The 25,337-nt window shown below is 42.8% G+C and overlaps 2 protein-coding genes and 1 long non-coding RNA gene across 3 annotated transcripts; 1 reads left to right on the forward strand and 2 right to left on the reverse strand.

The window, feature by feature from the left end:
- Positions 1-691: 691 nt before the first annotated feature.
- rnf207a (ring finger protein 207a) lies at positions 692-22,850 on the forward strand. Its single transcript, XM_030051202.1, has 17 exons — positions 692-882; positions 6,553-6,685; positions 7,112-7,256; positions 7,988-8,069; positions 8,178-8,253; positions 8,668-8,793; positions 9,843-9,889; positions 11,483-11,555; positions 12,045-12,113; positions 12,351-12,419; positions 13,384-13,490; positions 16,829-17,006; positions 18,188-18,373; positions 18,699-18,750; positions 18,873-18,990; positions 19,728-19,820; positions 20,176-22,850. The coding sequence occupies exons 1-17, from the start codon at positions 692-694 to the stop codon at positions 20,333-20,335; spliced, it is 1,905 nt and encodes a 634-aa protein (XP_029907062.1). The 3' UTR covers positions 20,336-22,850.
- Positions 3,684-5,481, reverse strand: zpr1 (ZPR1 zinc finger). Its single transcript, XM_030051200.1, has one exon. It carries the CDS (start codon positions 5,307-5,309, stop codon positions 3,981-3,983), a length of 1,329 nt encoding a protein of 442 aa, XP_029907060.1. The 5' UTR covers positions 5,310-5,481; the 3' UTR covers positions 3,684-3,980.
- Positions 16,878-18,710, reverse strand: LOC115359008 (uncharacterized). Its single transcript, XR_003928225.1, has 3 exons — positions 18,663-18,710; positions 18,003-18,380; positions 16,878-16,987 (listed from the first exon to the last, which is right to left on the reverse strand). It is a non-coding gene; the product is annotated as an uncharacterized LOC115359008 (long non-coding RNA).
- Positions 22,851-25,337: the final 2,487 nt, after the last annotated feature.

The raw sequence follows: 25,337 nt of genomic DNA on the forward strand, positions 1-25,337 counted from the left end.
ACAGTCAAAAGAACTAATAGTAGATATATCATAATGGAAATAGGCCAAAAATCTGTACAAGAGGACAGCAATATCAAATTTCCCTTCAGCGCCTTGGCATATCCCTCTTTCTCCCCCCCTTGCTTTGTTAAAGGAAAGGTTGCAGGCTGGGTGGGCTGGCATGAGGGGTGTGCTGTCAGCTGCCTGGCGTAGGGACCCCATCGGGCTACTATTGAAGAGTTTCTGCATTGCTGTCATTCCTGCTGGGGGTAGCTGATAGCAGCACTGAAAGGTAAGACAGTAGCTCATGGTGCTTTCCATGGACTAGCCCATTACATTTACAGTAGTTTTCATTAGCTGGCTATCATGTTGGTGTTGACATTACTGTGGGCTTTGATGTTACCTTTTTGCTATTTGTGGATTGTGTTTCCTCACTTCAGCTCGAGGCAATAACTGCATGACAGACGAGGTAAGAGGAACAGAAAAGGTGTTGTTTGTTGTTGTTGATTTCAGCTCACAAAGGCAGACTTAATCCATGTCGACGTGGAAAGTGCAGAACAACATATTTGGCAGCAGCCAGCTTTAAGTGGACTGCAACTGCACACTACAGCTTCTTTGTGCGGCAATAATGTAACCTACTAACATGAAAACCTATTCTGTGACTGGGGTGGCACAGTTACAGTTTGCCATTATGCACACCCTTTGTTTGCAGATGGCAGGGGGAATTTTCACCCATCTGGATAACCTGTGCAGTGTGGACTGTACTAACGTCCACCCCCTGGTGTGTCACCTGTGTCATGAGCAGTACCAGCACCCGTGTCTCTTGGACTGCTACCACATCTTCTGTGCCCGCTGCCTGCGTGGTCGGACCAATGACAGCCGTCTCAGCTGCCCCCTCTGTGGGTAAGGAACAGCACTGAGAAACTGATCTCATAGATTTAGGCTGCTTTTGAATTTTGTCACCAGTTCTTTTTTTTATATATATATAAAATTCTTACCACCGCAGAAGGAAAAGTATGTGGTTTATAAATAATCCAAACAAATTTTTGTCCATGAGAACACACTCAAATTTCCAACATAATACACTGAAACACTGAGCACACATTTTTGGGTGTCCAGTGTTTACATCACTTAAAAAAGATGTTGCCACATTCATGCACAAAAGGTAAAAGTCCCCTAAAATATCAACATCCATACATCCAGGTTTCTGAGTTTGATCAATAGAAAACAAGTCAGGAATGTGGCATGCAATGAGTACAAGACCAGCCTCATGGAATGGATGTTCAGTGGATTTTTTTTTTTTGGTACTGGTAGAGGACTAGGTGTTAGAGTCCAGATATTACCCTCCTTTGACACTAAACCAAACACAATTAGACATCAGCTGATAGAAATGAAAGCAAATAACAGCTTCAAATGTCTTGTATTATTACAAAACTTTGTAATATGCCTTGTAATATGCAAGGGAGCTCAAAATAACTGCTCAAAAATAATTAATCTATATTAACAATACAATAATAGAGTATCATATCAGTCCCTGGAATCCTTTAAAGGGGGCAAAAGTTTTTTTTTTTTTTCTCCAGAGAGCCAAATGTCTCCCAGAGGCCCCCGTTTGGGCAGCTCTGCTCTAAGGGATTCGTTCCGGATAACTTGATTATTAGATTGGATTGGTTTATGCAGGAGATTTGGGGAGAATCCCATTGGTTTCAGAGAGCATCACTCTCTGTTTGGGTTTGGGGCTGCTTAGTGACCCAGTGCTGGCCTGGTCTGGGTAGGGCAGGACTGAGTGGCTGGAGCAGCTGCAGGGTCATCCCAGTCTCTGATTTAGCCCTTGGCTGAACACTAAGCATGGCCAGCGAGCTCCGCTAAGGCCGCCACGCAGTCACACAACAAACAAAAGCACACTGGCATTTGGCACCGGTGCCCACGGCTTAGGGCAATCAAAGGCAGTCACATGCTGCCTATCCATTTCATCCCCTATTAAGGAATGACTCATGGCTGACACGATCACCTGAAGATCTACAGTATTAGCTTTTCCAGATAAAAGAGCATGGGGCTATATGGAATGGGACATATCCTGCATGGTGATTATACCACAAAATAAGCATCATCTCAGCTTGAGTTTTTTCCCCCCATGACTTCATATACAACGTGACCCAGATTTTTTCATTCATCATGTCTGTGGATGAACACATCAGAGAATGAAGTGGTAATGATGAGCTTTGATGTCACTGCATTGCTGATTATGCCTAACTGTTCATATTATGGTGTATGCCGTGACTGAGAGAGCAGCACTGTCCTTGATAGAGCAGCTCCTGGGTTCTGATTTTTATCAAGGCCTGTAGCTATATTTGTCCCTGTCTTATTGTATATCGAGTAACCTGGATCTCTCCAGGGTGATGAGACTTCCTGTTGTGGGTTTTTGTTTGCACTCAGACACCTCAGCTACATCCCTGCTCTATACAACCTGTAGGTGGGACATGAACACATACTAAATAGTGCAAATTATATATGATGAAAAATATATATCTCAAATGTCAATAATCATCCAATTTTGCCTCCTTCCAGATATGTGATGTTTACCTGTCTTGAGGTGTCTGGACGTAGACCAGATCTGTGCTTCTTCACAGTTAAAGTTGCACTGACATTATATTATTAATGTTACAGTGTATATAGAAATAAACAAGAAGAAACCCAGAGAATTATGTTTTGTATGGAAGTAACCCAGCAGGCACTGAACCCCTCAGCAGGCCCTCCTACCTCTGGGCACGCTGTTAGCTACTATTTTCATCTGCAGTGGCCAACCACCAGCTGCTCACTGAACAACCTTGTAATCTAGGAATTCACTACTCTGCTATTAGTAGAACACAATAGACCCCCGTTGCTATGAAAACTAGATAAACACGGATGAGAGGGGGGAGGAACATTTTTATCATTGCCAGTCAAAATGAGGCAAACTGCACGTTATTCAGACAGGATTCCATAATAGTGTAATAAGTCTTACTGACAGAAAACACTGGCAACTACTTGCATCTCCCACGAGATGACTAATTCTGATTTAGGGTTTTAAATACCACAAAGTACAGCATTGTCATTTTTATTTTAAGGACAAAGGATGACTCTGCACGGGTTCTCCTAAATTAGGGCTGGGTAAACTTCTCCTGGACGCACATTTAAATTGGATTTCTCAATGATCCTGCAGCACGTGTCAGTTGAATTCAATAAAAAGCATAACTATTCATAGCCAGGATGACGTAGGCCCTAAATCAATAATGTAGTGTTTGTTATGAAGTGTAAATTCTGTCTGTTTGAAAATACTTGTACTGTGCAGATTGGTGAAATAAAGTATTTTCCAACTTAATAATAATAATTATAATAATAAAAAAAAAGTTGTAGGACTTAAACAGCAAAGGCCTCTCTCTGTTTTCAAACATCTGCCAAAACCAAGAGTGGAGCTGTGCTAGAAAACTAATTCAGATTGTGTTTAGATGATAGCATGCCTCAACCTATGTGAAAAACAAGATTCATCTGACACTATCTGTGTGTGGTCAGATGCTGAGAAACCTTCCTTAATAGGAGAATATGGGGCGCCATCTTCTGGAATGCAATTAGAATGCATTAAACACTGAAGTCAAGGGTTTAGCTGTGGTTGAGCCATCTATGTTTATACTGTACTAGGATAAGCTATTGTACATCAACAACACCCACCGAGTTACTCGTCACCTTTATTTTATTCTTAGTTTATATTCAATACATGTAGACAAACATGTAATGACAATTTAGAATTTAAATCATTCTATTACAGTATAGTATATCAGACGGATGATGAAAATACCCTTTTAACAAGTTAAGTGCTCAAATCAAAATGCAAAAGTTTGAAAATGACAGAACCAATGCAAAGATATAATTACTCCAGGTTTATGCCAAGGCATTACCAATTTAAATAAACTTAAACAGCATGGCCCCAGATCAAAGTCAGTCCTGATTGGTGTCAGTGCTCAGGTTCACTCGTGATATCCCTCGGTCTTCATGTCATTCAGACCGAGCTCTTCGTTCTGCTCAAATGTGCGGGTGTACTTCTCCACGGTCATCTCAGGGTCCGGGTCTGGGGCATACACATTCTGCAGGTAGCTGTTCCCTGCCGGGTCATCGAGGACAATGTGGACGTCCATCTCGCCGGATGTGATCTTGTCAATCTTCTCCCCGAAAAGCTTCAGCTTCTCCACCCGGTCTGCGGAGCTGCTGTCGCCGCAGAGGAAGGGGTTTTTGGAGACAATCAGCTCCTTGATGTCGTTCAGCAGTCCTTCCAGGGTGGTGAACTTCCCTCCCAGCGCCGCCATGCCCAGCTCAAACTCCAGCTCGGGGATGCTGATGGAGCACGTCTCCGACTTGAGCAGGTCTCTGGTCATGTCTGAGGCGTCTGTGATGTGGAGGGTGATCTTGGTCCCCAGCTCCTCCGTGGCTCCACCGGACTTCACCTCGTTGGTCCGATGTCCACACTCGTCGCAGTTGGAGGCCATGATGATCACCTCCTTGAAGTGAGGGATCTGGACCAGCTTCATGTTGGTCGACGACGGCGCGTTGCATTCTGGGCAGTTGATACTGAACATCAGAACTTCATTTCTCATCGTGTCCAGGTCCGATGCGGGCTGCTCCTCTTCCTCCAAGTCATCCTCAGTCCTTAAGCCCAGCTGGGTGTCCTGCTGGACGGTGCGCTTGTACCTGTGAACCGTGAGGCTCTCATCTTTCTGAGGGGCGACTGGATTTTCCACAAAACTGTTGCCGGACGGGTCATCGATTACCAGGGTGAATTCCTCCTCGAGTCCCTTTAACTTTTTCAGCTTTTCAATGAAAGTGTCGATCTGGTCGGCCACCTCAGGCGCCGTGGCCCTCCTCACAGGCTGGTCCTGCTCCAGCCCCGCGACCGCCCGGTCCAGCAGCCCCTCAATGGTGGACAGACAGCCTTTCTGTGTGAATGCGGGGATTTCAAAATCCAGCTCCGGGATTCTGGTTGTGGCGCTGTCTGCCTTCACCACCTCCCGGTTCAGGTCCTGCTTCGACTCGACTTTGAGTGTGTAGCAAACGCCGAGGTCCTGTATCCGCCCGGCCGACTGGATCTCCGTGTTGGACCAGCTGCAGTGGGGACAGCTGAAGGAGCTGATGATGATTTCTTTAAAAAATGGTATCTTGGTGAGGAGCAGCCGTGTGGTGCCGTTCTGGTAGCAGTTCATACACAGGCTCTCGATTTCGGTGGGGTGCGACTCCTCATCGTCGGCGCTGATATCCTTGAACATATTCCCCCCTCGCACTTTTTCCTCGGATATAGCAGACATGGCGCGTCGTCTGAAAAGTTTATCTCGTTGGGACAGTCGTTTCAGAGCGCTGTCGTCTCGTCGTCGCAGCTGTTTGGTAGAACTTTCTGGATAAACACACCTGCACTCGCCGTCCACCGCACACGCTTGGTTTAGAGTCACTTCCGGATATTCTTCTTCTGTGTCGCAGGGTTCTCAAGATCACCACTGCCCCTAAAGGCGGGTTGTAGCACTGCTTATCATTTACCTCCAGTGGTCCCCACTGAAGGTACCTTGAAAGCAAGTATCAATTATTTAGCAGTGGCAGAGGCTGAACTATAGTAAACTTCATCTCAAGAGAAATATAGTTTGGCTGGTTTCAGCAACTTTCTAAAATAATCAAAATGACAATGTAGTATAACAAAAATCATATAAAATGCAAAAGTCTGCCAATATAAAGTGCCACTCAACTGAGTTTATTGCAAAAAGTGCCCACTTGTTCACATTTTGTCTGTAGGTTACACTGTCTGAAGGTCAAACAAACAAACAAACAAACAAACAAATGCTTACCACATGCCTTCCAGAAATTAGTTCAAGAGTTCTCATCACACCAAGGATTCTTAATTAGTCAGGGAAGTTCAAAAATACCACTGAATGTTTGTTAATAGATAACTATTGTCAGTGCTTAGGACTAATTGTAATGTCATAAATTAAAAATAAATTATGCAAATTCAGATTCAAAATATTAAAATGAAAGCCAAATGTTTTTTCATAGCAGTCCATTTTCTTGGAATACCCCTAACACCAAAACTTGTTCTAAACCTGTATTAAACCAAAAAAAAAAATCTGAATTTCTCACCTCAGGCCTTTATGGCCCAAAATAGTTTCAGTGAACTACAGCGAAATTAATAAATAAATAATGTAACCACCTCACTCACCATGTGAAATCAAATTGAGTTGAAGTACCAGCAAAATACTACAAAAGCAGTGAAACTACTAGATTAATGACACACAGACTACTCCCCATCACTGCTTACACTGGCAGCATCTCTCAAAAATGTCCAGTGGATGAAGTAATGAGCTTCCTTCTTTGGATCAAAACAAATGTATTTCATGTCTTCTATTCACTCCTCATAAATCCACACCTGAAGAATTGAGTAGCAAATGTGTAGTATCCCCAGTCAAGAGGACAGAATGCTGTAAACATCAGTTAATTTGAGGTTAATGTCATGTCATTGTTTTAAACAAATCACCCCCTGCCTGTCTGGATGTATCTGTGTTACAGTTGCCCGTCTGTAGTAAAGGGGCCAAACGCCCTCCCACCTGAGGACCGTCTGCTGAAGTTCCTGGTGGACAGCAATGCAGACGCCGAGGAGACGGTGAAGTGTGCCAACTGCGACCAGGAGAGTAGTAAAAAGGTACTTGCATGGCTACAGACAGATGCACATGAATTGGTATTTACTGAGGTGGAGATTACACCGTTCTGAGCTTCCATTTCAAGTCTGCTCAGTACAATTCAAGGAGCTTTCCTGACATGATAATCATTCATTTATTTGCTGTGTGCCAGTGAATGTAAAGTTGTTAAAACTGCACGAGGCCACGTTGCCCACTGGTGGTTCCAAATGGTAAAGAGGGAGCTGTTTATTAAATGTGAACTTTAGTTCCTGGAAATCATGACAAATTAAACAAAATGTCAGTAAGCTGAATGCAACATGTTGTTTTATATGATAAATCTCACCCGCTACAGCTTTAAACATCGAACCAACTGTAAATGCAAAACAACTTGTGCATCTCTCCACTTTACCTGTCTCACCCTCACAGTTTTTTTCCCCACCTTTGTGCAGGACACTGGTGTGATGTACTACTGTAACACTTGTAGCCAGCCGTTGTGTGGAGCCTGCAGGGAGTCGACACACAAGGCCAGAATGTTTTCCCACCATGAGATCGTGTCTCTGGCCAAACGCACCAAAGCCAAACACAGAAAGTGCTGTGAGTGCCACCTGTACTTAAGGATTACGGGCCAATGAGGCTTTATTACGCCAGCGCTGAAGCATCTACTCTCGAGGGGTGTTGTGTGTGCCACCTGAGCCGCGCTTGAGCCACAAGAGTGAAAATGTAGACGAGCCTTTATCACAGTCTCAGATGCCTTTGACTAAAAGGCTCAGTTAAAGGTTTCGCTAACCTGCAAGCAAGCCCCAGTTGGTCTTGTCAAAAATTTTGGCTCCTGTGTGATGCCATCTCATGCCTTTAAGTATTTGATAAAAGGGAGGAATAGGTCTCAGATTCTTCCCGCACTCCAATGGGTAATTTATAGTAGGATAGTAAAACTAATCACCGGCCAAATGGTTGCAAACTTTGGCCGGTAAGTCTCCTAATTCTACCAGACAGTTTGTCAGCTAACCTGTACTTGCATTCTCTTTGAAGTCTGTCTGAAGTCTTTTTTCCACAAAAAGTGCTCAATGGAGTCAAGGCTATGAAAAATACTAAAAAAAAAAAAAAAAAAAGGAAAGGCAAGATGCCCTTGTTTTCCTGTGCTTGAGTAAAAAGGACTTTATTTCTCTATAGCTACACCATATTCGATTTAAAAAGCTACTTTGGTTACTCAGGAATTGCTTTTTTTTATGAGGTCCTGAACACACAAGCCAATGTGCTTTCATATCCTGTGTTTGTCTGTGAAAGGTGCTGTGAAAATATTTATTAGATTTTGTTTGTCTCCACAGCTCTCCACGAGGAGCCCTACATTCTCTTCTCCACAGAGAAGAAGTCGATGCTTTGCATCAAGTGCTTCAGAGACATGCAGGTGTAAGTGAACACTGCAGAAATGTTAATTAAATAAACAAACAAGAAGATCACTTATATTATATTATATTATATTACAGCATATTATGTTTTGTTGTTTATTTACCACAGGGAGAGTCGAACTCATTGCATTGATATTGAAACAGCTTACGTGCAGGGATGTGAGATGCTGGACGAGGCGGTCCTGGTGAGTCGAGTCTGTTCACATAAAAATTGATGACATTTCAAGGCTAAGAGTGTGGGTGTGACATTAAACCTAATTCAGGTAATCACTGATGCCTGTGACTGTGAGTCATCAGCCAAGCATGTAGCACGGGGCTGTTGGAAATTTGTTTAGCTCATTATATATCATTTGAATAATTAGCAAATATGGAATGTAAACATTTAAACTCATTACATTAATAAATAATCACCGTCAAACATGATTATTTTTGTTCACAGTCCACTGTTCATGTGTCGTTTTGGTCCTTGGTCCAGTGTAACGTTTCAGCATTCATGCCATGGCGTTTGTGATTATTTATGTATTAGAGGCTGACAAATGAGTGACAGCGCCGTAGCCTACAGAAGCATTTCACTGACAATGAGCCTCCTTCCTCTGTAGGCAGTGAAGGAGCTGCAGACTTCAACTCGGGAAGCTATTGTCCTGCTGAGGGCGATGATAGGAGAAGTGTGTCTGAATGTGGAGGAGGAGGAGAGTGCAATCTGCACACTTTTCAACAGCCTGCAGGTGATGTAGCACGGTAGCAGTGTGATTTACATTAGATTATATGATCATCCAGTTGTGTTTTTTGCCCCCTCAACCGCTGATAATACTTTTAACATAATCATCTTTACAGTCACCACAAACAATAATAATGCAAAGAAAATGCCATAGGGAAGGGAAAGGCAGAAACTACCCAGAGCAAACTGCAGTGCTCTTTTTTCCAGAAGAAACTCATTTAATGTGGTGAAAGAAGCTTATTGTGTTTCTACATGCTTTCATGTTGATTAGGTTATCAACAGCAGGTGCAGAGTAACACCCAACATCCATTTCATTTTCTACAATGTAACAATGGCTGTACACAGTGTGAAAAACTATCTCAACATCATCTCTTTTTTGTGTGTGGTGTTGATGCGTGTCGAAACGTGTTAATCTTGTTTCTTAACAATAAATGAGTTTCTTCTGGAAGACGTGTGTTGCAATTCGCGCTGGGGAATTGCTGTCCCACTGAATTTTATTTTGAATTTTTTTTGGCGAGCCTCCCTGTCCTTAAATAAAGGCGGCTGGTGCACCGTCACACTCCGCAAAGTTCCCTGCTAAACAACTGTAGTCAGACCAGATGGGTGGGATTTGTCACACCAGGACACATAGTATCACTTAAATTGTCATTTACAGCAAAGTATGCAAACCCCACAGATCCCGTGCACGAAGCAGCAGGTGAAAACAAGTTAAAAATAATTTTCAAATCCTCCATGGCCCAGATCTGGAGGGAGCATGCTGATCCCAAATTGTTCTCCCTCCAGTCTTAAGTCTGCTTTTTGCCACTAGCCCTGATTCACCACTGGATGTCTCTGTTAACCTTATTGTTAGGAAAAAAAAAAAAAAACAACAACAGCTGTACTTTCTGTGCAGTGTGAACAATCCACCTGAGGGAGCAAAAGCCACGCTGTGAAATTCATACCTTATTTTCTTCTTCCTCAAAATTTTGAAAATTCATTAGAAATCAGAAAGCTCAAGGCCGTGTGCACAGCAGTGCAAAGAATGAAAGGGACTGTTTCTCTCTTCTCATCTGACAGGAGAAACTGGCTGAGAGGAAGAAGATTCTGCTAAAAGCAGCTCAGAGGTAAAATGTATATAGAGATTTATAGCTCTTATATGAAAATGCTCTTTTGTTGCCATAAAGCCAATGTTGCAATGTTTACCAAATCGGATGCTATTATCCCACTGTCACCGCGTCTTTGATGTGTTTTTCCATTGTATCAAGCTGCATTGTACTTCAAGGTGATGAATAGCACCCTGTTTGCTCCGGAATAATCTCTCCCCTCGCCACACACATTTTCTGGGGAGATTTTCATTTTCCTCCAACATGAAAGAAGAAGTGATACACCATTAAGCATGACTGACAAAGCAACAGACTGAGGAAAAACCACTCCAGCGCTACCACTGTTCCGTGGCCACGGTTGCAGCTTTATGGCTAGAACGAATCAATGGGAATATGTGGCCAGCCCAAACGTATTGATATATCTACTCTCTGAAGCCCGAGATAAACAACAGCAGCTGCTCCCAGAGAACTTGGGGACAGCAGTCTGCAGCATAAAACAGTGCACCTTAGCACACTGATATAGATTAAGCAATTTGTCCCTTGTGGAATACCCTTTGCTGCAGTGTGGAGCCCTTTTCAGTGCAGCATACTTTTTGTTTTTGCAATGTGTTATTTGAAAATAAAGGTTTGCAGGGATCACATTCATCCTGGTGGAGTCAAACGATGGTACAACTGGCCTGTTGTGGCGGCTCGTGCAGTCACCGGGCTGTAATGTGATAGGAATTAATAGTTTAATAATTATAACAGGTATGCATTAACCCACCAGTCCCCAGACAGCTTGTGTGCATCCATATTTCCAATGCAAAATTTCCTCTGCGTGGATGAACTAATTAAGGGACACGTTTTTTTCCCTCGACTTCCCCACAGGGATCATCAAAGTTTCATTTAATCTAATCTAAGGTTTTCTGCTAATTAGTCGCGGAGACCAGATGATTACACATCAGCTGAATTTTTTACCGAAGATTAATGAGTAACCACTTAAATATACAGTACGTGAAGATGATCAGACAGCAAATGAATGCGTCTAGATCCTGTTATCCTCGACGCTCCTCACCGAGTCCCTGTGTGCAAACGGCAATGTCTCAATTCCAGAAAATCCGAATGGGATCTGTGATGCCTCAGTGGGAACGACTCCTGTGCTCCTCCTGTGTCCCTCAAGTTTGTGTGTTCCTGAGTTTGTGTGTGTGTGTGTGTGCGATAAAATGAGAGTGATTGGGTGCGTGTGTGACTGAGTGAGTGTATCGAGTTGCAGTCTGTAGGGATCTTTAATGAGATTTTTTTTTTTTTGTGCCCAACGTTCTCTATCTTTCTTTCTCTTTCTCTCTCTCTCTCTCTCGCTCTCTCTCTCTCTCTCTTTCCATTGCCTGGAAGCGGCCCAGTGGCTGGCTTCCCGGAAGAGTGTTAAAGGCTATTTATGTCAGGCTTTGTGTGTCCGGCCCTGCATCTGTGTCTAAGTGTTTGTTACGGGAGAGGACAGATAGATTAGCTTCTGGATATATGGAGTGTGTGTGTGTTTATGATTGTGTCTCCTGGGCCAAATTCTCATTGTCTCTCTCTGTGCAGGCATGGATGTGTAGATGTAATGTGTGTGTGTGTGTGTGTGTGTGTTTACAGTCAACACGAGGAGAAGGAGAAGGCACTAAAAGAACAGCTCTCACACCTTGCCGCCTTCCTACCAACCCTCCAGGTGCGGTATAATAAACACAAAAGTTAATAATAATGACGACAATAATAAACCCATAGACACAGTTCCTCTCACAAACTATTACAATGAAAGCACCCAAATATTAAATTTCTGTCTTCTTGTTTCTTTCAATTGATTTTTAAGCATGAAAGGAGATTGTGTTACAGAATTATCGATACAAAACAGAAAAGGCAATCACATCAGAGGGTGGTTATCCCCTTATGTACTTATTCACATAAAATCTGGTCTTGACAGTCAAATATATAAAAAAAAAAAAAATTTCCCAGTTATCATCAAAATTTGTCTTTGAGTTCTTAAAGCTAACATTAAATTGAACAGTGTTCACTAAGGCAGGCTACTGAGGATGGCAGGATGATGAGAGCTAAGCGTGCGGTTAATACTGGGGGGAATTGACTTCATTGATTACAGTCTGCCAGTTTCCTATTTTCCCTCCAGCTAGACTGACATCTAACCTTTCCTGATGCCCCCAAGGTTCACCTCGTTACCTGCTCGGCTTTCCTCAGCTCGGCTAACAAGTTTGAGTTTTTGGACATGGGTTACGTGAGTATGGTTTGTTTTGGACACAGAAAAAAAATGACGGACGTACCGGCATGAGCCGTTCTGAAGCAGCCCGGTCTGTGCCAGAGAGAACTTTTGCCTTAATTCTGCTGAAGTTTCCCGGGCAGGAGTGAAGTTATTAGGCCAGGCTGAGTGCTGTGATTGGAGGCTGTGTGTCGTAATGTCTCGGTGGGGTGAAAGGGGTCACTGAGTCACACCCGGATGCTCTTGCTCATGCAGCAACTCATGGAGCGGCTGAAGAGGATCGTGAAGCTGCCTCATCGACTGAGACCGGTGCAGAGCAGCAAAGTGAGTACGAGCCGTCATCGTGCAGGGGTCAAAACTGTGAGCCGCTGCATTTTATAGGTTTCTTGATTCATTCGTCATGATTTAGTCTGTAATCCACAAGATTCTTGATTTTGTGTTGCGCTGCACCTGCTAGAAATCAGCTGTCAAACAGTGTGTGTAGTGATGATGAGGTCTGACTTTCTGTGGGTGTCACTCTTTTATTTATCTGCACAGTCCTGGTCGCTATCACAGCTCATGTTAACTACCCAGATCTTGTATTTATTCCAAGCAAATCACTGTTGCAGCCTCTGTTAACATAAAATAAATGTAAATGTACACTGCAAAAATTTGCTTGTTTCATTGGCAAAATTTGCCAAAGGAAAAAGTGAAAATTTCATTTGAAATAAGTGAAAATTAGCTAGAAACAAGAAACAAATTTTGCCAATGAAACAAGCAAATTTTCACTTGTTTCAAGCAAATTTTCACTTGAAACAAGAGACAATTGTCTAAAAACAAGTTACTTCTGAGGTGATCATGTCTTATTTTAAGTGTAATGAGATATTTTGACTAGGAATAAGACATTTTTGACTTGAAATAAGACAAATAATCTTGGTAAGATTTTGAGTTTTTGCAGTGAGCTCATGTTAACTACCCAGATCTTGTATTTATTAAATCACTGTTGCAGCCTCTGTTAACATAAAATAAATGTAAATGTATCTGGATGTAGCTCAAAATACGGCTGTTTCATATGATTCATAGTATTGATGTATTTATTTATGTGAAAATATTATGGATTATTATTTGAAATCAAGATGCACTTCTTGTATTAAGATGAACATTGTTGTCACTTGATTGGAGAAAGTCTTAAAGTGAGTTGTTGGAAACCAGTGAAATTATCACGCCCTGTCAGCTGATGTTTTTCTCCTGTTAAAAAATGTTAAGATTCAGTGCTACACTAAATGATTTGGTTTCTGTCTCCCATCAGATCAACACAGACTACCGAAGTGAGTTTGCCCGCTGTCTCGAGCCGTTACTGATGATAGGACAGCGCTGCCCTCCTTCTGCCAGCGGCGCCACTAACGTTGCAACTCGGTAAGATCACCCGCCTCAACAGTAGGATATAATAAAATATAATGTGTGTATAATCCACAAATTGTCCCTTCTTACCTTTTGTTTTCCTTTCCACGGTGTTTTTGCTATTTGAGTATCATGATGCGAATTTCGACTGAGACAAAACTTCTGGACCGCGAATTTCGCACTTTCAAGTGATCCAGAATGAAAATCCTCAAACGGTTTAGGTGTACAGATGGCAGACAGCGATGAGTGCAGTGAGAGGAAAGGAGGCGCCATGACAAGTCCCACTATGTCAGTTATTCTGTCTGCCAGCGAGCTCTGTATGCTGATGTTTATGTAACTCACCTTCTTGCATGGGGGCCGGGATAGAGGCAGTCCTCCTGTTTTAGGAAGCGCCTGTCCTGCCCGAGCCTCGCCAGACACACAGCAGATAACGTTGGCTAGATAGATGCATGGACGGATGGACGGATGGATGAGTGTGGTGTAACATGGCCAAGTCACAGTTCCTGGAAAGAGAGATTTTCTGCTTTGATCGCGTGCCATACTCGGAGATCAAGTTATAATCGAATTCGCCCGCACTCTACCTGACAAGCAACGAATTCAGGCACTCCTGTGAGAATAATCTCTCCCTTGAGAAGGGGCAAGGACAGCTGCGGATGTGACAGTGCCGCTAATCTTAGGTACGTAGATTTGGTAATTAACTTTCTGGGACTGATTCCTCTGAGAATTACCTCGAATCATTAGTTGATGTAGCTGTTTAGCTGCTTTAAAACCCATCATTGCTAGTCAGAAACGGAGGGCCGGTCCCTGTTTTCTCTCATTCCTTCTCCTCTCCATGTGGACACGAGTGACTCCCTTGACCGATTTTCCACATCAATCTCTCCCAACTGTTCACAGGTCCGTAAGCCCACCCACTAATGCCAGCATACTGACAGCTCTCCTTTCCAACTTGTCTAGCGGCCCGCCAATGCAAGATGTGAAGTGGGCAGGGATTGGTGGCCGGCTGGCTGGCACTATTTTTATCATAATTTCACAGAACTCTCCAGGATTCATCGGCAGGCTGGCACACAGGATTGGCTGGGCCGCTGTGTTCCAGGCCACTGATGTCACTGCTTTAGCCCTGGCAGGGTCTTTAATTGGCGTCACTGGTGGGACAGAGCCTAGATGCTCAGAGGATGAAATGTGTATGGCAGGGGGAAGAGAGATACACGGTTAGACAGTTCCTGCTGTTGCATCAGTACTGGGCAAGAAACCAGGAGTGAGAGTCCACCGGAATCCAGGTAAAGACGCACCTTTTCGCACTTTTAACGCTGATCCAGATTTACGTGCTTGCGGACGGTGGAGGGAGGCTGGGAATTATGAGAGACCAAACCGAGGAAATGAGATCAAGCTTGTGTGTCGGATGGAAATGTGCAACATCGTGAGTGCGTGGCACGAGTCTTAACTTGTCTACTTCAAGTCTGTGAGTGGGTGTAGAGAGATTTTATATGGTCATAATGCAGATTCAAGTGACTTTATTGTATGAACGGACTTGTTTCATTGGTTGCAGACTGCTAGCCTGGTTACATGCAATGTCTAGTGACTACATGTGGTTTTTACACATTTTTTGGACCAATCTGTACTTAAGTCCACATAAAGAATAGAAAATCAGCTTTCCCCTACAGTAAGCCAGTTCAAAATACCACAGAATTGCGCCCACATGGCATAGCCTATTGTCCAGCATGGCTGGGTGTGTTGTTGTGTCTGATACATCCTCAAATGCACTCTAAAAAGCGCCCACCCCCAAAATACTAACAACCCTCTTCCTCAGCTTGTCGCCCGCCAATGCAGGATGCGAACTGGGCAGGGACTGGTGGACGGCCAGTTGGCTGGCCCTATTTTTATCAGAATTTCACAGAACTGGCCACACAGAAGTGAAGTGGTACAGCCGTTTTGTTCCATGGCCCTGATGTCAATACTTTAGCCCTGGCATCGTCTGTAATTGGCTGTGTTGGGACACAGCCGGGACGCTCAGAGGACAAACTGTGTATGGGAAGGTGAGACAGACAGACTCGCACATTAGTATTGCAAAAACTGCTCCGGGGCAGTTATGCTACACTAGGCATGAACCCGGGAATAAAGGCCCACCAGGATCCAGGTAAAGATGTGTGCTGTTTTTCGACGGCAGCCTTGTGGTGCTGTGCATACTTTCCTTTCATTCTCTTGAAGGAGATGGTGCAGAGATGATATACTTGGCTCCGGGGCAAAAAGTAAATAGTGTAATTACATTTGAGCATTCTGAAAGTTTGAAGCAGGCAGAGTTGTGTTGCCTGAGGTGTGGCGGTTGAAAATCACAGCACCACCTCTACCAGGAACTGTGATCTAACAGTCCTTTCTTGGCTCGCAGTCACTGTCAGAACAGTTTATCCACAATAAATGCTTTGTGTGGTCAGTTGCACACACGGACATGCGAGGAATGCTCTTGTCAAAATGCCCCGCGCAGACTTAGTTTTGTTCAGCCCTCAACTTTGAATTAATCTTGCTAAAGAAACAGACACTTTGGGGAGAAAGAAGGTAAATAAAGTGGAAGGAAGAGTCAATTATTGAAGTTTTATTTGATTTAAAAGGAAAGTTTCACTTTTTCTAGCGTCAACATTTAGACTCGTTACGAAGCCCTTGGCTGAGAAATGGAATAAGTAATGCTCTCCCTGTCATTAACCACTACTGTAGAGGTGTGATTCAGCAAAGAGCTCAGCTCCAGTGGAGCTGCTCAGGAGCCTAGGAGGTAGAAGTGGTTGTACTGAGAAACTCCACTCACTTGCTAATATATTTCACATTAAGAATAACGCAACACAAAATGACAGAAGTAATACATAACAATTTAAAGTTAAGGGAAGGCTTATATTTAAGAAGCAGCAACATCAAAAATATGTGATTCTTAAAAGTGCAGAAAATGTATAAGTGGCATGCATAAAAATAGAGAATATGCAGTTTGTAATTCTCTGTTGGCTGTGCACATGAGTTGGAGCCCTGTAAATGGAGAATAAATAAGCACAAATATCTCTCTGTATATAGCCACAGCCCAGTGGAGTATATAGGACAGGACTCCAGCAGTGTAGTGCTATTATCCATTGTGGTGCAGTGGAGTTGTGGAGTGCACTTCAGTTATTACTGAATATCAAGCAAAAACCTTCCACTGATGAACTATAAAGGAAAGGTGTGATTGAAACAGGGTGAGGCAGAGCTTATGAGGTACCTTATGGCACTAAGGCTTTTTGAAGAACACTGTCATCCAGTGACAGAAGCGGGGCTGTTCGGAGACACAAAGGAAGTCGTGATGGTTTTGTGTTTTTTTTTTTTGTTGTTCCTAACCTCAGGCTCCAGTCCCCTCTTTCCATGTCGTGCCGCTCTCCGTCTCTCAATGAAGCGCCCCTGGGCTCGGTGCTGGGGCGGAGGCCCACCTCGCACCGCTACATCTGCACCAAAGTCCTGCTGGCTGAGGGCGGGGAAACACCCTTCGCTGAGCACTGCAGAAACTACGAGAACACGTACAGAGTGAGTGTGCCGTGTGCGTCTGAACAACAACAATAGTTTTTTACAATTACAGTTTTGGCAATTTAGCTGATGCTCCTACCCATATAGAAATCTAAGATGTGAATATGTATGGAGAAATGCTGTCATACATGTTACATATATAGTAAAAACAGTAATGTATTAACCAAGCATATATATATATATATATATATATATATATATATATATATATATATATATATATATATACACACACACCCTCTGGATATGGTGATGTATGTGCTGCTCATACATGCTTAACTACATGCTTAACTGGATGTATGAATATATATACACATATACGTTACATACATAAATACAAATACACACAGACCTGCTCAACACAGGTTTTAGACAGTGGTGGTGGGTGACTCAAAAAAGTGGGAAGGGCACATGTATTTGTAATATATCTTGGACACAAATGGTAAGTCCAGATATATAGAAATGGGCCAAATTCAAATTTCATATATGCATATTTAAAATAGAAAAATCCCACCCAGCAAAATGTTGTTGAAAAGACTTTTCCAGACATCTAAACAATGTTGAGATGTGGCTGAAAAGTGGTCACTGAGTCACACCCAGAAAAGTTGAAAAGACGTTTTTTTTCATGTCAGATCACAAAACTGAAAAGAGAATTTTTTAATTTTTTTTTTTTTTATCAAAAATTAATATATTTCAAGATATACCTAAATATATTTTTTTTAAAAGTTCATTAAAAAAACATCTATACAAACAGTTGTGGTGAAATTTTACATTGTTGTCCACAACAAAATAGGACAAAAATCTAGGAACATTAAAACAGTTTACAGACAGAGCTCCTTTTCTTTTCTTTTCTTTTCTTTTTTTTTTTTTGGAGCAAGGATACTTAGAGTAAATAGAAGAATGGGGACATGATTCAGTGAGCAAAGGCGACAAGCTTTATTTGAGACTTGAAAAGAGTTTCCTGTCGGTAGAGCCATCTCTGAGGCTTAAAGTTACCCAGTAAAGACAAAGGCACAAAGGCAGCAAGCACAAGTCATCTGGGAACTCCTTCTCATCCTGTCCAGCGGGCAAAGGCTTTTTCCCAGCTTCACCTCACCTGTCATGCGTGCAGCTGTCAAAACTCTGTCTCAAGTATGAGTGTGTGTGTGTGTGTGTGTGTGTGTGTGTGTGCGCACATCCAGACTCTCCAGACTGAGATTCAGAATCTGAAGGACCAGGTGCAGGAGCTGCACCGAGACCTGACCAAGCACCACTCCATCATCAACACAGACACCATGGGCGAGATCCTGGACCGGTCGCTGCACATCGACAGCCAGATCGCCGCCCAGTACTCCACTTTTGAGACCATGCGGGTGATGTTTGAAGAGGTGTGCCCTGCAGAAATTTCATTATGATTGCATTAAAGGCATACCTTGACATTTTCCATTTTAGCATATATATTTCTTTCATTCATTTCGACTTTTGTCCTGCAGATATCTCCCAAAATGGCTTGCTAGTATTGTTGGCACTAAAAAAAAAGGCTGCAAACTAACAAGCTAGTTTTCACCCATTGTTTTGAATGAGAGATGGCAGCAATGCAAGGAAGAGAGAGAGATACCTCAGGAAATGTCAAGGTATCCCATGAATAAATTGACTGCATTTCATGAATCATATTACCTCATGAGAATCAGCCTGCCATGTCCTCCTTCATAGATCTGGGAAGAGACATTTCAGAGAGTCACTAATGAACAGGAGATCTATGAAGGTGTGCCTCGAACAATTACCACGAGAATTCATGCCTCCAATTTAAATCCAAAGCGTGTATGCCTTTCAGATTTCTCATGTTCTCGCTCTGGCTCTTTGTCTTTATTCGTGCGCTAATTCCAGCCCAGCTCCACGATCTGCTGCAGCTAAAGCAGGAGAACTCCTACTTAACCACCATCGCCAGGCAGATCAGCCCCTACATCCTGTCCATCGCCAAGGTCAAAGAGAGACTCGAGCCCAGGTATTGTATTTGGAGGATGCATTCCCACAATATTGCCCTGACCTTCATCTGCTGCCATATTGGTGGGCTGATCACATGGGTTTGCAGGGCGTGGAGGTTCTTGTTGTCTGCATTGTATCACGTCAGTGGAGTGTGTAATGTATGGGGATGAATCTCTCTTCAATGGCTTTTGCTGCGAGGCTGGAGGATAATCAGCATTTATGGCAGCAAGAAAAATGTTTTAGTCGTGTGAGCATCGTTGTGAGACCTGTTGCTGCGGCCACACTATTCATTTTAGTTGTGTTTTGAAAATGCTCAGCAGCAACAACAAAATAGTCAATGGAGCATTTTGTGTTTTTTTTTTTTTTTTTTATCAAATCCACTATAATTGGCCTTCTTTCTCAAGATGACATCCAAATAAAGATGAGTTACAAGCGTAAATTCAATTTTACACTGCAAAAACTCAAAATCTTACCAAGATTATTTGTCTTATTTCAAGTCAAAAATGTCTTATTACTAGTCAAAATATCTCATTACACTTAAAATAAGACATGATCACCTCAGAAGTAACTTGTTTTTAGACAATTGTCTCTTGTTTCAAGTGAAAATTTGCTTGTTTCATTGGCAAAATTTGCCAGTGGAAAAAGTGAAAATTCACTTGAAATAAGTGAAAATTAGCTAGAAACAAGAAACTAATTTTGAAATATATAATCCAATAATATATTGGAATATTTGATTTTGTGTGTGTGTGTGTCTAGGTTTCAGGAGCCTAAAGAGCACAATGATGACCGCACAGAAACAATGCTGAAAATCTATGAAGACAGCACAATGGCTAAAGAGAATCAAGACAGGTATTGACACACACACAGTATTTTTCATTTTTCATTGTAATTTTGCTACATTCATTTATACACTGAACACCACATGGAACAGTTGGCGTAAGTACACATCTAGCCACAGCACATGCTTGTTAGATTGGAATAATTTACACTCTATCAAGGCGGTGCATGCTGCGTACATTTGTGTCGCAAAACGATATCTGACATTTGAAGACAATACAAACTGTTGCACGATCATCATTTGCCTAAAGGTACAGCTCATTATGGAATATTAGTCACTGAGTAAATACCTTTGCTTGTCACATTTTTAAGACAGACTGACATGTACTATGCACTGGATATTGGAGTGATTTAATTTCCTTGACAGTGACGAGCAGACGTGCGGCGCAGACCCGGACAGGGACAAGAAAAAACGCTCGCTGATCTTGGAGTCGGAGGAAAGTCCCATCAAGACCAATGATTACCACCGGCCAGGGAGGCCGAGGGGCCTCGCAGAGACAGCCAACAGCAACGAGATGCCCTCCTAAGCAATGTCATTTGATTTCCAAACCCCCTCCCCTGTCTCCGCCTTCCCCCGCTCCCCTCCCCGTCCCGTACGGCTCCCCGCCTAAGCACCACCACAGCAGGCCTCGGCTGGCATGTGATTCCTCGACAGCTCACATACTGTACGCGCTCACAACATTTTCTAGGCGGCGGGGAGCTGTCAGCAGCCTCAAGGTGAGAGCCCTTAGCCAAACAAGTCTCCACGGACTCTGCCGGCGTTAAGTGGACATTCACCGAGTTCAAAGACTCGCCCTTGTTAAAGCCCGAGATGGACAGCTTCCTTGTTCTAGAATGGACAAACCGTATCAATATCACGCATAGTTCCTTTGGTATTACCCCGAGCCATGGGCTGCTTTAATGCCAGAGCAGGAACGGATTATAATCTACTTCCCAGGGATGCTTTTCATTGCTTTGTTTTTTAAAATGATACAGTATGCTGAGAGTTTGAATTGTCACTCACTCTTTTTTTTTTTATGTCCATAGCGCTCCTGGAATTGCTTTTGCAGTATCTCCAGTCCTCAGCGTAAAAAACATTTTTGGGGGGGATGGAGCTGATGATGGATGACTTCCTGGGTCCAATACCCAGGAGATCGCTGCACTAGTGTGACAGCATAAATGGAACACAACAAATGCAATGATGTGCGTGTCATTCGGCGTGTCAGTCTAGGTCACATGCTGGTGTGTGTGTGTGTGCGTGTATCTTCGTGTGGATCATCCGAAGTATTAATCTAAAATGAGGCGGTCTTATCCACAATGGCGCCTATTGTTCTCGCAGTTGCTACATCTACATCGAACAGCGGAAAGGGGGAATTACTTAGCGGATGTGCAAGGGTAGGAAGGAGTGTGAGGGGAGGGGGGACCATTGGCAAAGTGTGTGTGTGTGTGTGTGGATGGGTGGGTGTGTGTGTTGGAGGGATGCTTTCTTTTTTTTTTGTGCTATTGAAATTGTATTTTAGTTCCATTACTACATTTTTGAAGAATAGCTCACCCTATTTCACCTCAAGGACATCTCACAGAACAGAATTTGCAAGTTAGGAATATGACTTTAGCAAGTGCTATGAAACAGCCTCTGAAATTCTATCTTAGCAGTCATCATCAACATGCATGATGGTATATTCCTAAGTCTAATATTCAAGATGTATTTTAGAGATGAAAACCATTTAAACCAAGATATCTGCTCAGCTCTCGTACTGTGAGGCAAAAATGGACCTGTAACTGTTAAGTATTAAAGGACCATACCTGTGATTCTGCATGTTTAGTGTGATATCTGCAAAATTATACTGTCATTGAAGCAAGCAGTCGTAATTTAGAGCTCCGATATCATTTTGCTATCTTTCATCAAGCCATCAGATTCCCTTCATTCAACTACGACAGGAAAATAAACTTTGAGAGGCTTCAAACTTTATTCACATGAGTAAGGTCGTCCACATTAGTGTTCCTAAAAGCAGCAGCACTGTTGTGTTCTGATGAGTTGAAATTGGGAAAAAAAAGCAGGGAAAAATCGTCCCTGGGGACTATTTACTTTGCTTTACACAGCCAATTACCAGCCCTGTGGTTTATGAATGGTGACTTTGTTCGCTGCAGAATTTGGGTGCAGAAGCAGAACATTGTAAGGCGGGTGTTTCAACCAAAAATTCTAATTCCAAAATTGAATGCAAAATCACTGGCATGGTCTTTTAAGCTGAGACATAAAATACTCCCTACATCTTGCTCTGTCATTTTATTACGTATTTTGGAGTTGGAAAATATTGATGTTTAATTAATGCTCAGAATCGGGACAAGCAGTTAAACAGCAGTAACTTAATGACTTGCCTCCTGTCTGTGCTTTTCTTTGGTTGCACCTGCAGTGAGGTGGTCTGTCTCCTGCAGGCACTCAGTAACTGACTCCTGGCTGTTATTATGTTCTGACCCAGAGGATAAATTAAGAAACGGTGCTTTTAAAGAGAAATGGGAGATGTGGCTGTAGTCGCTCTAAGGTAACATAAGTTCTACAGCCAAGTGTGGACACAGATGGACAATAAACCTTTTTTTTTTTTTTTTTTTTCCCAGCAGCCATTTTGACATGAATAGCAGGTAAACCCAGGTGTTACTAATGACAATAATTAAGGCTCTGTTCCATTGAGGTCTAACAGAGCCAGGCTCCTGCTATTATGCATGTTCGCTACCTGGAAAGGCTCTGCTGCACTTAGAAGAAACAGAACCTTAGTTAATGTGATTATTAATAACTCTCTATATAGACAGGCAGTCAGGCAGGGGATTAAATCCTACTTCCACAATTTGGTAAATAATGCTTGTAACTAATGTTTAGCTTCATTCCTGCATCCTTCTGAAAACATAATCATCAATACTTTCTTTGTTTCCTATGATGTTGATCATAAGCAACTCATCACTCCTTGTCAAATGCAGATTTTACCCTGCTGGCATGCCATGCAAAAGGAGATGGACAGTGCTCTTCATTTGATGTGGTGAAATCGATATCACAATAAAGAATCAGCAGTCTCTGGATTGTTTCATGCATTTTATCCTTTTTTTTTCCCTCCAGGGGACAAATACCTGTCCCCTGTGTCCCCTCTGCTTCCTGTGCCCTTGGGTGTGCAAGTGTAACCGGCCTTTCCAATCTCCTGCTTCTTCTCAATACACCGCACTCATCTTCAGTATCACGCCCGATCAAGACAGCGCCTACTGTAGAAAATTTATTCGCCGTGGCTTTGCTTCTCTCCACCTATAGCATATTAGTGTCAGCAGCATGCACTGGGTTGTTTTCCTGCAGGAAATCAGCAGGTAACTCTTTTTCTTCGCTATTTCTCCTCTGCCCCCCCGCCACCATCCACCCTCCAACTCCCCTCTGTCCCCATCTTCATTAATCTTCTGTGTATTTTGAAGCAGTTCTTTGCTTTTGGTATGAGGAGAATTAATTTGCTACCATGTAGAATTCAATAAAGATTGAACGGGACCTGTGTTCAAACTGACTGGAAATGGAAAAATAGCAGTGTTTGCCGTGCCAAAAAGCACTGAATTTGTATCAATTTCACCAGATAGCTTTAACATCACTTGGGAGAAATGCTGCTTTGACTTTTTACTCTCCTGAGGGGGACAAAAAAAAAAATCTCTGGGAAAACACAAGAGCAATTCAAGGTGACACTACCGCACCTGCTGCAAGGATAGAGACAGGGACAGCCCCTATTCTGGGTCCAGGTAAGGATAATAATGAGGACCCAGACTGATGGCTTCAGCAAACAGGAGAAAGTTATTTACATTACCGTGCCAGAGCTGTAAGTGGGTTTGTTCAGCCCTGCTGCATCCTGGAAAATATTGGGGTCACACTGGCCTTAAGGAACAGGCCCGCTCTGCAGAGGAGTCAGAGGTGCAGATTCATTAAAAATACATTTGTGACAACGGGGTAAAAAATGGCTGTGCCTCTGCTCTGGTCCTCTACTCCCTCCCCGTGGTCATTCATCATCTGCACTCATCGAACCACCAGGTCCTTGTTCACTGTTCATTATTCTCCCTCTCTCCGCCGGGCTCCCTCAGCTGGCTCTTGTTGGGGAAATAACCCCAAAGGTTATTAAACACGAAAAAAAAAAGCTATTTTTGAGAGCTATTCATGGAAAATCAGTGATAACGTTTATGGACAGATGGTTGTCATTTGAGAATACGCTTGATTTGAATGTTTAAAACCAAACGAGACACACACTTCAACAACTCCACGCTAAACATCACAGCAGGCACCGAGGTTTAGTCAGCCACGGAGGATGAAATGAAGGATCCTGTGTCAAACGCTCCACTCGTTTATTAAAGAGCGTTTTAACTGAGTCGTCCTCAAGTACTTTAAAAAGAAATGAAGTCACAGCATTGTAAGAAAATATGAAAGTTTAATGGTCTCTGTGGGGAAACTGGGTCACAGAATCAGCAAAAGACAATACAGATATGAATACAAACAGAACAAATAGAGCAAATAGTGGAGACAATACCGCAAATGAAGACACTAAAGATCCAGTTTAATCATCTGGTTCGACAGGTTCAACAGGTTTACGGCGTTTACTGTATTACAAATAGTGAATATAGTTGAAAAGTAGATTTGAGCAGAGGACACAGCGAGCAGTGTTTATTTAGCTGCATTTTATCCAACATATAAAACCAGCCATGCTGCTCCTTGGCTAATGGTGAGGGCTTTTTGACCCCCCTGACTGCTGGTTGGTGTGGACTGGAGGGTAATTGGAATCAATTTTGATACCCTTATCGCCATAGTGACAGGTGGGGCAGTGGTGTAAAAAGGTCAAGGATTGAGAGGGCTGTCCCAAGGGACTCAAGATGCTGGAGGCATAAAAATGTCATCCCTGAATCAATTTCACATTGGAACATTTATTTATCCGGGGTAGGCTTGCCGAGCGCGCACACGCATGCTTTTCCAGCAGCGCCTCGCTCGCTTCACATTCTTGGGAGTTGCACATCAAAACTAAAGTAGACGACAGACAGCGGGCCTGGTGGAGAGACGGGGCACTGTGACTGTCCACTTTTCTCCAGCCACATATTTGTATTTAGGCCAGGAACTCACACCGGCAACCTTCCTGGTGTCTCGGTCCTGTGCACCCAAATCCGATTACACCCATATAGGTCAAAGCACATCAATATTCTTTATCATTCACTGACTCCGAGCTGTATAATTAACCCAGGTCTCTCGGCCAAGCAGTTCGATTTGACCTCACCACCTCTGAATGTCATGTTTTCACGCTGTGCCCTGTATCTGGATATGTTTTCAGGAGAAAATGTATTATATTACAGTTTGTTTGTAGTCATTTCTTTAGTGGTTAGTTATGCAAAGATTTTATTTCGGGAGCAGAGTGTCTACTTAACAGTGAGTTCTTGTTTGAGAGAATAAGACAGAAAACAAAAGAGGAGAGATGGAAACAGTAGAACCAGAAACAGACATAAAAATGGCAAAAAAAAAAAGTAGTAAGGCTTCATAGATATTAGTAACATATGTGA

The sequence above is a fragment of the Myripristis murdjan genome, chromosome 5 (assembly GCF_902150065.1).
Source record: "Myripristis murdjan chromosome 5, fMyrMur1.1, whole genome shotgun sequence".
Taxonomy (NCBI): domain Eukaryota; kingdom Metazoa; phylum Chordata; class Actinopteri; order Holocentriformes; family Holocentridae; genus Myripristis; species Myripristis murdjan.

Excerpts from the sequence above, each read along its gene's own strand:
- zpr1 (XM_030051200.1), bottom strand. The coding sequence starts at position 5,309 with ATGTCTGCTATATCCGAGGAAAAAGTGCGAGGGGGGAATATGTTCAAG.
- rnf207a (XM_030051202.1), top strand. The coding sequence starts at position 692 with ATGGCAGGGGGAATTTTCACCCATCTGGATAACCTGTGCAGTGTGGAC. Across the intron at positions 11,556-12,044 it reads CCTTCCTACCAACCCTCCAG|GTTCACCTCGTTACCTGCTC; the intron begins GTGCGGTATAAT and ends GATGCCCCCAAG. Across the intron at positions 18,374-18,698 it reads TGCGGGTGATGTTTGAAGAG|ATCTGGGAAGAGACATTTCA; the intron begins GTGTGCCCTGCA and ends CCTCCTTCATAG.